We start from the raw sequence: 15,231 nt of genomic DNA, 5'->3' as shown, positions 1-15,231 counted from the left end.
CTGAAGGTGAATGAAGAAACTTCAACGGGTAGAGCACATGCAATTCGATACAGACTAATGGTCAAGAAGATAAACATTTTTGTTATAGACTATGTGCGCCAAAGGCTGGTATTAGAAGAAATTGGAATATTGTATGAAAGCGGTGCTATTGGGTTCACAATCACTCTAACGTTGTGTAACATGAACGTTTTCACTGATATGAATGTTTAAAGGGGTTTTGAACTGAAATTTATTTGGTGAAAGTCAAGTTGAGATTTGTTTCAACGCGATTGTGTGAACAACGTGGGTTTGCTCCCGTTGCGAAGTGTATTTTTGACGAGTGCAAGGGTCCCCCACGGCTAATAATGCAAACCAGAAAGGCCCTATTGATTTTGTTTTTTGCATCGAATTTGGGATGCATTTGGATGCCTTTTTCATCAAGATGCATATAGGGATTGTTTGTTTCTATGTGATGTGGGATGAAAAGTTGTGGTAGTAAAAATATCGATCAATTGTTAAGAATATTTGACCATTAAAAGAAAATGTTATCAAGGTGGACCATATTTTAAGAATAATTTAGGTTACTTGTATAATTAAAATAGGTACAATCATGGTTATCAAATCGTAAATCTAATCGAAAATCGTTTTGTCAAAATTGCGAATCGTAAATCGTAAGATTTTTTAAATTTCTTTAAAATATTAATATATTAAAGGATGTACACGTATTTATGAGACATTATATAATATTAACAACATATTATATATATATATATATATATATATATATATATATATATATATATATATATATATATATATATTGTTGCATAGAAATCGACAACCAAACTACAAAATTATATGATTAACATACTAATATTTAAGGGTAAATTACAAACACCCCTTGAGGTATGGTCAAATTATAAAAACCCCCCTCTTATTTGGATAATTACATCTACCCCCTCAACTATGATTTTTTCTTAGACCTCCACCTTTATGGTGCCAAATTCAACATAGTCATCTAGATTCCGTGAAATGTGCTCTAGTTTGTACTCTTTTTGTGTAAAAAATACAGTTTCCGATGCACCACAAACTGATATATACAAGCTAAAAATCACATATTATGATCACCTTGCTTCATAATGTAGAGTTTGAATGGGATAAAACGGGTACAAAAGTGATAATATTCCATATAATCTCGAAGATTCCACTAAATTTGATGAGTTGAGGGGGTGGTTGTAATTATCCAAACAAGAAGGGTGTTTTTGTAATTTGACCATACCTCAGGAGGGTGTTTGTAATTTACCCAATATTTAAAATTTAATAGTAAATGGACTTTACAAAAATTTAACAGAATAAAAACAAAAATTTTATTATTAGAAGAATTTGATTCATTATCATTTAATTTGTAGTATTAGTCAATGCAAATTTTTAATTGTAATTAGGTTCAATGAATATATATTCAAGATCTCATGCAAACTCGTATATGCGGTTAGTTGATGACAATCAACATTCAAATAAAACATTGAAAAAAAAAAGAATAGAACTCTCTTGAATATATCTCTTACTTTAATTAGCGTGTAAAGTACAATAAAAATATTATCGATTTTTTCTTAAAATACAATTGGAGATAAACAATATTAACAGAACAAAAAAAATAGTCATAATAAGATGTACAAGTGTTGGTATTACAAGGAATTATCATATATTAACTTGTGTTTGTACTTAAAAACTAATATTTTAGCACACTTTTAATTTTATTCTGAAAATATATATATATTTTTTGAAAATCGTACAAATCATACGAATCGGATCGTAAATCCTACAAATCTAATGTAAATAGTACAATTTTTCAAAATTTACGATTTATTTAACGATTTAAATCGAAAAGGATTCAATTTGAATCGAATCGTACGATTTGAATGGCATGTACGATTTTGTTAACCATGGGTACAATTAGTTAGAAGTCCCTCAATTCTAACTATTTTTTTGCAATAAGAACATTTGTTGAAAAAAAAAATCGATTTAAATTCTCTGCGATTTTCACCTCATTTTCTCTTATTTAACCACCAAATTAAATTAAGTACTATTTTTTGCTTGAAAAAATTGTAATTACCGTCCCAAATGTCCTATTTTGCTTGAAGTACTATTGTGGAAAAAAAAATTAAAAAACGGTTGATGACCAGCACGTGACGCAATAATGATGTGGCGGGCGGGGGTAAAATTGCAAAAAAGAATGGCTGAAAATGAATGTGGAATTTTCTCAAATGGAGCAAAATATTTTGAATATCTCCCATTAAAAGTAGTAATGAGGGGTTTTCTCAAAGAACCCCTATCCAAATATCCGTGTTTGTTAAACTATGCCTCACGTTGAAAGATTTTTTTCAAAAATAAAGTTAATCAAACATGTTTACCGTCAAGTATGTTACTATTTCATTTATATAGTATAAAAAAAAATATGATAGAAGAATGAAAATGTGAAGATTCAATTAACACTTTTTATCTATTAAAAAAATAATCATAATAAAGGGTTTTAAAGTCACCTATATATAGTCTAGAAATTTGGAGATTTCTAGCAACTATAGTTCATTTGTGTGTGGCTTCTTAAATGAAAATCCATTCTCAATCCATGCGGTATATCCTCCTCCCATGTTATGTACATGCTTGAAGCCCTGCAATTGCAAAAACGTTACTTATTTAAAACTCGTTACCATTCCTTTCGATTTATAAAATATTGCACCTGGTGAAATGCACTGGTGATTTTACATCATAGATCTATACAAATAATAACTCATAGGTGTGTGTTATTACATGTATATCAATGGTGCAAATACATCTGATATATTTCATCGAGTATAGTATCTACAAAATCTCTTTCCTTCTTACACTGTATCCTAATTTATATAATTTAGCCTCCCAATCATTTTCTTTTCACAACATAAAAATATGAAACGACCAATTGTTATTTATGAGTAGTTTACACTTTACATAATCAATTCTTAGTAAATTGTAAGTAGGTCACATAATCATATAGTGGGATATAACCTTAAAGAGTTCAATTTGTAATATTTTAATTATTTTTTTATAAATATGTTTTTATTTTATGCTATTTTATGTTAAATAATTCTTTAAAAGAACTGGGAGTGCACAACTCTGGAAAAAGATTCATTTTTTTTTTCTTACATAGAATCATTCCTATATGTGTAAATACATCAAACATCTAAATTTTCTGTTTTTATTAGCATACCTGATTTAAAATATTGGTTTCCACCATTGTATATCATAATGAGAAAATATAACTTACAAAGAAAAAAATGTATGAAATAGATAAAACAAATACGTAGTTTCGTTTTAAATTTTTGGATACATAATATTAGAATTTAGGAGGCCCTAAATTCTCGTAAAATGATATTATAATCAAAAGTTAATACCACAATCCGTAAATATTGTTCAATTTCATGTGTAAAAATATAAATGTAGCGGTTCATTATTTAGCTAAACGGACCGAGTCAATAGATTTTGAAGGTTCTATTTCCTCAAACAATATGCCTATCAAGGTTTTGGTTGACGGGATTCCATTTGTATTGCATATAATTGTTTTTTTCGATGTGATTAATGTAATTCGAATTCGTCGAAAAACAACTAGAAATCAAGAAGAAGAAAAATTGAACTTACTGCATTCAGAATATCAGTAGTTGCATACACAGACCTGACACCACTTTTACAACCCTGAAAATGGAGATTATTTTAGCAAATTAATGGAAATTTCCAATACTTGTACAACAATTTTTTTAATATAAGTAACAATAAAAGAAATTTATGAATATCATATTTCCCTATTATTATTATTATTATTATTATTATTATTATTATTATTATTATTATTATTATTATTATTATTATTATTATTATTATTATTATTATTATTATTATTATTATTATTTCCTTACCACAATAAGATGATCTTCCTTGTCACAACGAGACACGACTTGATCTATAAAATTGGGGTTCTTCACCATACCTGAATTAAAAGACCTCAAAATTGATTGAGAGCAAGTAATTAAATCATTTGGCCAATAGAGTGGAAATTAAAATAAAAGTACATTACAAAAATTATCTTAAAATCTAATGTATCTACAAAAAGTCCAACAATAAGTGTTTTTTTTCTATTATTAATAACATTCACCAACGTAAAACCTATTATTAGAATGAAAAAAATAAGTTATCCCACATCCATGCACTTTTTTCTAAAATTAGAGAAATTTATCAATTTTAATTTTCAATATTATTGTTCATGTTTTACTATACATTAATAATACTAAATAAACAAAACTCTCCTGTAAACTCATAAGCTCTTGAACTATTACAAAATGAGCACATTTTTCTAGGGATGGCAATGGGTACGGGTTTGGCTGGTTTTGGACCCAGAACTGACCCATTTGGGGCGGGTCTGGGTCAGCTAAATGGTTCTGAGTCGGGTAATGGGTTTAAATTTCTAGAATCGGATGGTTCTGGGTCGGGTTACGGGTCTTATTGGAACCGACCCGTGTGTGTGTATATATATATATATATATATATATATATATATATATATATAATTTCGGATTTCATTTATCAAACTATCAATTTCCATCTTGTCTATTCTGATATGTTGCAACAATGTACGTGGGTACTGGTGAATGGTGGTTAGGAATACATGGGATAGTGTTTTGATTTAGTTAGTATATCATTAGTGGTAGATAAGTAGTGGCTCAATTAGTTGATAATATTTCCTAATTATCCGTGTATTATTTAGCTTGGCAGTTACTATATTTATTGTAAGGCTATATATATATATATATAGCTACAGTAGATAATAGGGAAAGATATGAGAACGTAATTGTTTACTTAGTCTTCTTCTCTTATTCAACTTCTCTTCTTGCTTCAATTATCCTCTCTTCACAAATTATACCGTATCAGTGGTATCAGAGCCAGGTTCCATGGAAACTCGAAATAAATCCAATGCCGAATTTCGCACCGAAGTTTTCGAAATCCTTGCCAAACATGAATCGAATTTCGATCAAATACACAATACCCTTCAAATTGTCCTCACCGAGCTTCAAGCTCTAAGGACTTCTTCCAACCAACCTAAATCTCCCGACAATAATGTTAACCCCTTTGCTGTGGGAGAATCTTCACAAACAGGCAAGCAAAATCCAGCCATAGCGACAACACGCGCATCTCCAACTCTTCTTCAAAGTACAAATCTGAAGCTACAATTTCCGAGGTTTACTGGTGATGATCCCATGGGGTGGATATATAAGGCGGAGCAGTATTTTGAATTTCAAAATATTCTAGCAACGCAACAAGTTCAACTCGCTTCCTTTCACCTTGAGGGGATTGCCTTGCAGTGGCACCGGTGGTTAACAAAGTTTCGAGGACCCTTATCGTGGGACGAGTTTTCCAAGGCTGTTTTGAGCCGCTTTGGTCCAACCGATTATGAAAATCCTTCTGAAGCTCTCACGCGTCTCAAACAAACTACAACAGTGGTTGAGTATCAGGAGGCCTTCGAAAAATTATCCGACCAAGTGAACGGTCTTCCGGAAAACTTTTTAATCGGTTGTTTTATTGCAGGTCTTTCCGATGAGATTCGCCTTGACGTGAAAATTAAACAGCCGAAATCTCTAGTAGATGCGATAGGCGTTGCAAGACTCGTGGAGGAAAGAAACATGCTGCAACAAAAATTTCCACAACCCATTCGCTCACAAACTACACCGACAAGCTCGAGAGTCACAACCAATTTCACATCGGGAATCTTAGGCCCTCCACCCACCACATCAAACAACCAGTCAACAATTGACAATTCAAAGATCTCGCCACCCACCTTCACAAAGTTAACTGGTCATGAAGCCCGTGAACGGAGACAGAAAGGCCTGTGCTACTATTGCGACGAAAAATTCACACCAAACCATCGTTGTCAACGACCCCAGTTATATATGATCGAGGATGTGCCATTCGAGAATTATGATCCACCAAACAATCAAAACGACCCCTTACACATTTCCAGGTTATATCCTTGAGGACAAGGAGTCTTCGAGCGGTGGGGAATGATATGTTGCAACAATGTACGTGGGTACTGGTGAATGGTGGTTAGGAATACATGGGATAGTGTTTTGATTTAGTTAGTATATCATTAGTGGTAGATAAGTAGTGGCTTAATTAGTTGATAATATTTCCTAATTATCCGTGTATTATTTAGCTTGGCAGTTACTATATTTATTGTAAGGCTATATATATATATATATATAGCTACAGTAGATAATAGGGAAAGATATGAGAACGTAATTGTTTACTTAGGCTATGTTTGACAGAATTAAGCACTGAATGCTGAATGCTTAATACACATCTGAACAGTTAAGAACAATATAGGAGTGCTGAATGCTGAACAAATAAGTTTATTTGATAACTGAATATCTTTAATATCTGAATGATGTAATTTTCCAATTTTATCCCCGTAGACAAATCTATTATATAGATAAATTATTAGTTCTATCTATTTTTTTTAATAAAACGAGGACCAATAGTAGATACAATATATCCTTCAATATAAAATAATTCAAGTAGAATCAATTTTTTTAAGTTAAAAACTATAAGCTGCTCTTGTAATATATTGCTCTTATATCATTCTTCACTATCACTATGTGAACTTGTGTATATACCACTGTGCGAAAGAACGAAAGGAAATGAGTCACACAATTACATATAGTTTATATCTTGTTCATAATTGTTTAGGTTTTATATATATTTTTTTGTAGGGGTGAGTTCGGGACGGGAATTCGGGATTTTCGGGATTGGGATTTCGAGATTTGGGATAGAAATTTTAAATCCCAATCCCGTCCCATATTATTAAATTCCGGTATATCGGTATCCCTAAATATTTCGGGATTGGGATCGGGAAATCCCATATTTTTACCTAAAAAGTATGAAATATTGCATTTTTTTTCCATTACTATTATTTTATACACTAAACCAACTTGAATATATATATATATATATATATATATATATATATATATATATATATATATATATATATATATATATATATATAAAATAATGTGTGTGTGTCTGTGTTTGTATTTGTTTATTAGTTTTTTTGTCCTAATTCGGGATTAAAATATCCCGATCGGGACAGGACGGGATCCCGAATCCCGATCCCAAATGCCCAGCCCTATATTTTTTCTTACAATTGTTTAAGCTTTTATCACATTTTTCTCTATTTTGATTAATATTGTTTAATAGAGATAAATTTGATATAATAAAAGAATTTAATGTTTTCTAGATTCAGTTTTTAATAAGAGAAGTAAAAGACAAATGATGTTGGAGTTCTCAAAAACTTTAATTGGATAAAATTGTCCAAAATTCATTCAGAGCTATCTCTGGTTCATTAAGTGTGATATTCTACACTTAATCGGTCAGCATCAAATGGTACAATTCAGATATGTTAATCAAACACACTAAATAGTACTTTGCTGACCGAATAAGTGATTATGCTCATTCAGCGCTCATTAAGCACTAAACAAACATAGCCTTAGTCTTCTTCTCTTATTCAACTTCTCTTCTTGCTTCAATTATCCTCTCTTCACAAATTATACCGTATCATATTCTCATTTACCTATTTTCACTGTTTTATTTTTCGAATCTCATTTCTCGTGAGTAATATTTATCACTTGTCGACCACCGCTAATTGTTTTGTATTTTGAGTTTTACTTATTATCGAAGTTAAATATAATTAATTGTAATTTTAGTGTTCATGTTATATCACTTGTAGAGATTTTTTAAAATATTATATTTTAGTATTTAGATTATTTCGTAAAAATATACAAGCAAAATGTTATGAAAGTTAAAAAATATTAAACTTTTTGTATGTTAATGGGTCTAGCGGCTCTGGCGGGTCAGAACCGTTTAGTTAGGGTCTGAGTTGGGGCGGGTCTGGGTCTAAGCTAAAGCGGGTTGGTACGGGTCTTGGGTGTTTATATTTTTCGTGGGTCTGGTTTTGGGTTTAGGCAAACCCGGCCCAAAACCGACTCGTTGCCATCCCTACATTTTTCCTATTACAATTGATATTGTCATATATGTAAATAATTTATTTATTTTAATTTTAAAATGTTCACATAATAATATTACCTTGTGGAGTATTAAACATGTACGGAATGTTGAAGGCGTTCTCCAAGTGACCATTCTTGAATTCTTCTTCCGTCCTATTTTCATTAATTCAATTTAATCAAAAACAATAAATAAAAATTTAGAAAAATAAAGAAAAAAATGAGATTATCTAATTAGAAATAAAATGAAATATTTACCTAACATCAATATAGAGGTGTCCTTGGCTGAGGAGTTTCTTAACTGCATGTACATCAATAGTGACAACTTCTGCACCTAAACTACAAATAATCACAAAATTCAGAAGAAATCCACATTGGAAAACAGCCTTAAACATCGTCATAATTAAATTTTGTGTATAGAAAATTTGTTGTATATAAAGGCACAAAGTTTTCGGTTCATAAAAATAGATTATATATATAGAGATAGAGAGAGAGAGAGAGAGAGAGAGAGAGAGAGAGAGAGAGAGAGAGAGAAAGAGAGAGAGAGAGATGGTTTCGCAGGTCAAATTAATTCAATTTTTTAACCATATAAAAACCAATGGTCTCTTAGGGTGGTTTTACTTTTGCATCAAATTAAAACAGGTTGCGGTAGAAAAATATTTTCCTGTGGGCAGATTACGTTTCCTATTGTTTCTAAATTAACTGTGTGCACTAACACGGGTCAATTTTAATTATTAAAAAAGCGCGGGGTATATATGTGTGTATATATGTGAAAATATTAAAAAAAAATTAAGTTATTTTACACTAAGGTCCCGTTTGGTTGTCAAGATAAGTCAAGATTAGCTAAATAGTTGAACTTAATTTGATGTTTGGTTGCCAAGATAAGTCAAGATTAGCTAAATAGTTGAACTTAATTTGATGTTTGGTATCCCCTATAAATTACCGGGTCGACCCGCCAAAATTATATAATCATGGCTTATCTTGGCTTATCTTGTCTTCTAATGTGTTTTTTTGTTGGACGTCTCAAGCTCCAATAAAATAATAGGGTTCCATTAGACTATTTAATCTTATCTTGGCTAATCTTATCTTGTCAACCAAACGGGGCTTATAAGTAAACTAAAATAAATTATAGGGGCTCTTTGATATAACCCCTCAATACTTGTTTTAATAGAGAAAGGCACAAACTATTTTGCACAATTTGAGAAAAAACTACTCCAAATTTCAACCACCTATTTTTTCATTTATGTCCCTCTACCTTACATCTCATGACCCATCAGCCCACTATCCACATGACCCAAGTCATGACAGTGCCTCTCTCTCTCTCTCTCTCTCTCTCTCTCTCTCTCTCTCTCTCTCTCTCTCTCTCTCTCTCTCTCTCTCTCTCTCTCTCTCTCTAATATATTGTTATTATTTTATTATTATTATTATTAATTTATTTATTATTATTTATTTATTTATTTATTTTAAAAAAAATATTTTATTTTTATTTTATTTTAATTTTTTTTTCGTTTTTTAACTTTTTTCCTCTATCAGGTATGTTAATCGACTATGAAGCATATTAAATCGACTATGATGAACTATAGTCGATTAAGAAACCGACTACTAAAAATAGCAAATCACAACTACAAAAATATAAACTCAACTATATTTTACAAAAACAAACAATATACAAACATTATAATTGATTTATACAATTGGAATCAATAAACAACAAATCCAAAATAAAAATAAAAATTGGAGTCAATGAAGCATATTAATCGACTATGATGTGAAGCATAGTCGATTAAGAATCTGCTACTAAAAATAACAAATCACAACTGCGAAAAAAATACAAAATCAATTGTATATTACAAAAACAAAAAATATACAAATATGATAAATGATATATACAATTGGAATCAATAAACAAAAAAAAAAAAAAATTGGAGTCGATCAACCTTAATCGACTGCCAGAGCATAGTCGATTAGCTTAATCGACTATGAATATGTACATAGTCGATTAAGGTTTCAACCTGTGCGAAATTCTTTACAGGCGTCGTCCTCCGCCCAATCCACAAAAAAACGCTAAATCTGCCTCCCCATCGTCACCACACCGCCACCACAACACACCACCACCACCTTACTTTGACATTATGACGGTTTTTTTTATTACAAATAGATAAATAAATAAAATCACAACTCGCACCACCAATCAAAATCCGATTCCGGCGACAAATCGACAAGCTTATCTCTATTCGCCCCCGATGTAGCAATCATGGCATTCGAATTCAGAATCGCTATCAAAATCATTTATAATGTTTGATGGGTGCTTCCTCTTCTTTCTTTCTCCATCTCCCGGCGGCGGCGACAGTGGCAGTGGCGGAGAAGATTGCCGGAGAAAACAGAGGAAAAAAAAAAACAAAGAAGAAGAGAAAAGAGAGAAGAAGAGAAACGCTGGAGCGTGAAAACGGCGAATGAAAAAAAAAATAAGATTAGGGTTTTGAAAGAGTATAATAGACAATTAAGGGTAGTTTTGGAATTATGAAAATATCACATGGGTGGAATATTAGCTAAGGAGGTTTTCTCTAATTATTTTTGGGAGGGGGTGTTTCCTTAACTCATTTTCACACATATATATATATATATATATATATATATATATATATCAGTGTTCTAATCCGCCGATTAATCGGTCTCCGAGGTGAAGGCGATCCAAAACCTTTACGATTTTAGTGTAAATGTTTGAAAAATCGGTTTTTCGCCTGAGAGGCGGTCAAACCTTTAAGGCGGGTCAAAATTTGGTGGCAAAAATCGGCCAAAAACGGTCAAAACTCGTTTTTTTTTTTTTTTTTTTTTTTTTTTTTTTTTAAGTTGGGATTTTAATAAAACAATGAGTTTATGCTTTATTTTGTTTATGTTAACTATTATTGTTAAAAAAACCTAATCATGTATGTCAGGAGTATATGTAATTTCAAAAAAATGCCTTTTTATTTATATTTTACAAGGATATATGTATTATGATCTTATTATTATTAAATTTTTATTATGTTATTAGGATAAATACATGATGGAGATATAACTATGTTTAAATATCTTTTTATCTATGTTTCGAGTATTTATAAATAATACCTACAAATATATTATATTAAATTTTAAAAACCGATTTATTTCCGATTTATCACCGATTAATCACGCCGCACCGATTAATCGTGAGTCGGTCCCTGACCGCCTCCGACCCGATTACAGCTTTTTACAATCTTGATATATATATATATATATATATATATATATATATATATATATATATATATATATATATATATACATATACATATTTTTTTTTATGTAATATCAATTCAAATAAAAAAAATCGGAAAATACTGAAAATCGAATTTTGGAAATCGAAATGAAAAAAATTATTCCAAAATCAAACTTTTCGGATTGTAATCATGGAAATTGAACATTACATTCCATTTTCACCCCTAGTTTTGGGGCTACATTTTTTTTTTTGTGTGTAATGAAGGAACTCACAGCCAACCATATAGGTGCACTCGTTAAATCTACACTCTCGTATAATAGCTTGCAAACCATACGAGAGATGTAAATCACACTAGGCTAATGATACGCGTTTTCCTCACGTATAAATTACCGCAAGTATACGGTATTGCATTTTGCAGAACAGTGGTTCCGGATATCGATCCACAGGGACCTTGTAGATTCACATGCTGAGTAGTGTAATTATATTATCGTTATATTATCTAGCCGATCGTAAATAAGTGGATTGGTGATAAACCCTAATTTATAAGCATGCAAGATCGTAAACATGCAAATATGGAATGTACGTAAATAAAGTAACGAAAACTCAACGCGGGGGACTTTGATTTTAAAGGGGACTTCTAGGGCCAAATCCACCTATGTATAATCAATAACGATCTACAAATCCGTTATCTAATGTCACATTCCTATTCGTTAACCCAGACGCTAATGTACTCTAACCCCCGTCTCCAGTGTAGTTAGAGTCTACCCACAGGTCCGACGTCTCCGTTCAGAACCTGCTATTAAGAGAGCATTTAGGTCAAGTCCTTTAGGGCTACCCGAACTGCATCATGTCTCCGTTTTCACACCCCGAGCTATGTTTTCCTAACTTCAAACAAGAAATCCTCTCTCGAGTTCATTCCTATTTAATATCAATCTGAGAGCTGATCAACACAATCAGAAGCATTTAATACAGGAAAACATAAACGAAATCAAAACACGACAAATAGATAGCAGAAATGACGATCGAAATCAATATATACAAGGCTTCATTACCCTAGAAGAAAATGTTCTTAGTTCATAACAAACATAGTATCAAAAGAATGTACAAAGGAAATGAAGAACAAAACGTAAAGAAATTGCGTAAGAAAAACCCAAGTCGGAACCCCCGTTGATGATTCCCGCGAAGAACTGTCGAAAACCGTAAAAAGTCGAAGAAAGAAACGAAGAGTGAGGGCTTGCTTCTATTTATAGTAAATTGCAAAGCTTCCTCAAGAAGCTTTGCTTTTTAAAATATCTGCCCTCGAAAATCGTGCCAGATCGCGATCCAATAAAGTCAGATCGCGATCTGGCTTCTCGAAAAAACGTGAACCGCCATCCCAGATCGCGATCCAATAAGTGCGGATCGCGATCTGCCCCAAAATCACGATGCTACTGGAATTTGTCACCAGATCGCGATCCGACTTTCCTGAATCGCGATCTGGGTCTGAACTTGCTTGCTACATGAATATGCATCCAGATCGCGATCCGACTTTCCTGGATCGCGATCTGGGTCTTAATGATCACTTTCTCGGCTTGAAAAATCGGTTTCGCTTCCAAATGGCTTCGACTTGGCAACAAAAGCTAACAAAACCTAAAAAAAGAAATAAAACAAGAAACGCAATAATATATACAAATAAAGCCGAAACTCGGACGAACGAAGACCAAAAGTCGAAGATTTGATAAGCAAAAATCGTGCAAAACGAACACTTATCACACCCTCAAACTTAGATCTTTACTCGTCCCGAGTAAATCAAAACGAAACTACAACAAAAATGAAATAAAAACAACAAACTAAACTAGGCCACTAACGTAGGGAATCACGATTGCATTTAGCGTATGCAACAACAAGCCTTTGAACCCCTGGGTACCCCCGACGAGTTGTGTCTCGTGAGGGTTTTCAGACAACACACCCACAAAGTTGCCGGATTGGTCAAAGCATTGCAATTAATTTGAAAGATAAAACGAGCTAGATAACCTAAAATCTCATAATGGCCCATGGCTTTAAGGTATTCGACTTTCCTACCGACGCAATTAGTTGTTTCTACACCAAAATGAAAGATAGACTCAAGAATCCGTAATTAACCAATAAACACAATCATCGAGGGTTTTGAGTAGAAATGTGGGTGAAAAGTAAGTTTTGATTCTGAAATTCAAAAACTCGAGCTGGGCATAAGTAGGTCTTTTTATTCAATAAGAAATGACAACAACAATATATTGTGATTTTCATCACAACTTTCTTCTTTCTCTCTTTTTTTTTTGTTTTTTTTTTAAATGACGACAATAAACGTAAAGACCATAGATAGACTTTTAGCCAACAACTCGAAATCGTGAACACATAATTCAATTCTAACTCGCCCCCCAAACCTCAGGCTATTATACCCCTCAGGAAAATGCGGTCAAGCTTAATCGGAAAGGATTCGAAAGGCTATCCACACAAGTTGCAAAAACGCAGTCGGAAGGTTCATCTATAATTAGCCGGTGATCCATAATTTCAATTTTAAAATCAACTAGCCCATCTACTAATTCATTAATTGCTTTGCTTCAATAGAACCCGGAAATGCAAATTACACTCGATCCTAAATGAAATGCATGTGACAAACATAACACAATAACAGAAATCAAAATACATAAACGAAACTAAATTATATGATATGCATGCAAAAGACCAAATCAAAATAAGATAAATAAAATAAAATAAAAACAAAGTCTAGCAAAGATACATCGTAAACGAAATATCAATCCAACGACTTATCCCAAAACAAACGAACAAAAAAAAAAACAAACAGGTTCAACACACACCAATCACCCTGAAACTTAAATTCTAGCATAGTCCCTATGCTCAAAAGCAGAATAAAAAAAAATAAAAGGGATAAAAAACACAACGTCCCCTAGTTGTCTTGATCGTCCTCGTTGGCTCCTCCCTCCTCTTCCTGTCGTCCCCGCTCGTGCTCCTCCCAGGCCTGCGCCACCAGTGTAGTGGCTGCCGCTTGTGCTGGTTCGTCGGCAGCGGAGGTTGATGCTCCGTCATATCGAGGCCGTGGTGGGAACTGCCGTGGCTCGACAATGTCATCGGTCCTGCACTGAAGCGCTGCAGCCATGGCCTTCATCATTTTCTTGAACCATCCCACATTTTCCTCCATAACCTCCATAATTGTTTGGCTAGAAGCCCCTATTTTTCCTTTTCATTTTTATTATTTTAATGATTTTCTTTATTTCAATTTAAATAAAAATTGGTTATTTATTTATTTTTTAATTTTGTTTTATTTTTATTTTCGACCTTTTATTTTAAATTGTTTTTTTCTTAATTTATTATTTTAATGTTTTTCATTTTGATTTTTTTTAAATAATTTAATTTTTATTTTCATTTTTAATGCTTCTTTTCTTAATTTTGATTTTTTAAATGGTTTTTTTATATTTTTTTACCCAGTTTTTTTGAACAAAAAAAATGTTTTGATCAATTATTTATTATTTCGATTAAAAAAATTAATTATTTTAATATTTTAAAAAATCCAGGATTATCAAAGTGGAAACCATTATACACTTATCGAAATTTGCAATAAGTTTGTTGAAAATCACTATAAATTTATGCAAACCTACTACTAACTAGTCGAAATCCACTATAAATTTGTTGAAAACCACTACAAATTTATCGAAACCAACTACGAACTTGCTGAAATCCACTATAAACTTATCGAAATCCGATCCACTATAAATTTGTTGAAATCCACTATAAATTTGTCGAAATCCACTATAGTAAATTTATTGAAATCCACAATAAATTTATCGAAAACCACTATAGTAAATTTATTGAAATCCACAATAAATTTATCGAAAACCACTATAGTAAATTTGTTGAAATCCACAATTTTTTTTTTGAAATCCACTATAAATTTAT

At 32.0% G+C, this 15,231-nt stretch overlaps 1 protein-coding gene across 1 annotated transcript; it reads right to left on the bottom strand.

Moving 5' to 3' along the window:
• Positions 1–2,344: 2,344 nt before the first annotated feature.
• Positions 2,345–8,534, bottom strand: LOC148766372 (thiosulfate sulfurtransferase 18-like). Its single transcript, XM_088827105.1, has 5 exons — positions 8,319–8,534; positions 8,143–8,216; positions 3,927–3,997; positions 3,652–3,705; positions 2,345–2,648 (listed from the first exon to the last, which is right to left on the bottom strand). The coding sequence occupies exons 1-5, from the start codon at positions 8,459–8,461 to the stop codon at positions 2,556–2,558; spliced, it is 435 nt and encodes a 144-aa protein (XP_088683231.1). The 5' UTR covers positions 8,462–8,534; the 3' UTR covers positions 2,345–2,555.
• Between the last annotated feature and the right edge of the window lie 6,697 nt (positions 8,535–15,231).

This window comes from Erythranthe guttata, chromosome 12 (assembly GCF_056151865.1).
Source record: "Erythranthe guttata isolate IM_541 chromosome 12, IM_541, whole genome shotgun sequence".
Taxonomy (NCBI): domain Eukaryota; kingdom Viridiplantae; phylum Streptophyta; class Magnoliopsida; order Lamiales; family Phrymaceae; genus Erythranthe; species Erythranthe guttata.
The sequence above is the reverse complement of the archived record's forward strand: the minus strand, read 5'-3'. Positions and strand labels throughout refer to the sequence as shown.

Bases quoted from the DNA above. Each gene is read 5' to 3' on its own strand.
- LOC148766372 (XM_088827105.1), bottom strand. From the start codon at position 8,461: ATGACGATGTTTAAGGCTGTTTTCCAATGTGGATTTCTTCTGAATTTT. The intron at 8,217-8,318 runs GTAAATATTTCA...TAATGAAAATAG, and splicing joins CACCTCTATATTGATGTTAG to GACGGAAGAAGAATTCAAGA. The intron at 2,649-3,651 runs GTAAGTTCAATT...TTGCAATTGCAG, and splicing joins CTACTGATATTCTGAATGCA to GGCTTCAAGCATGTACATAA.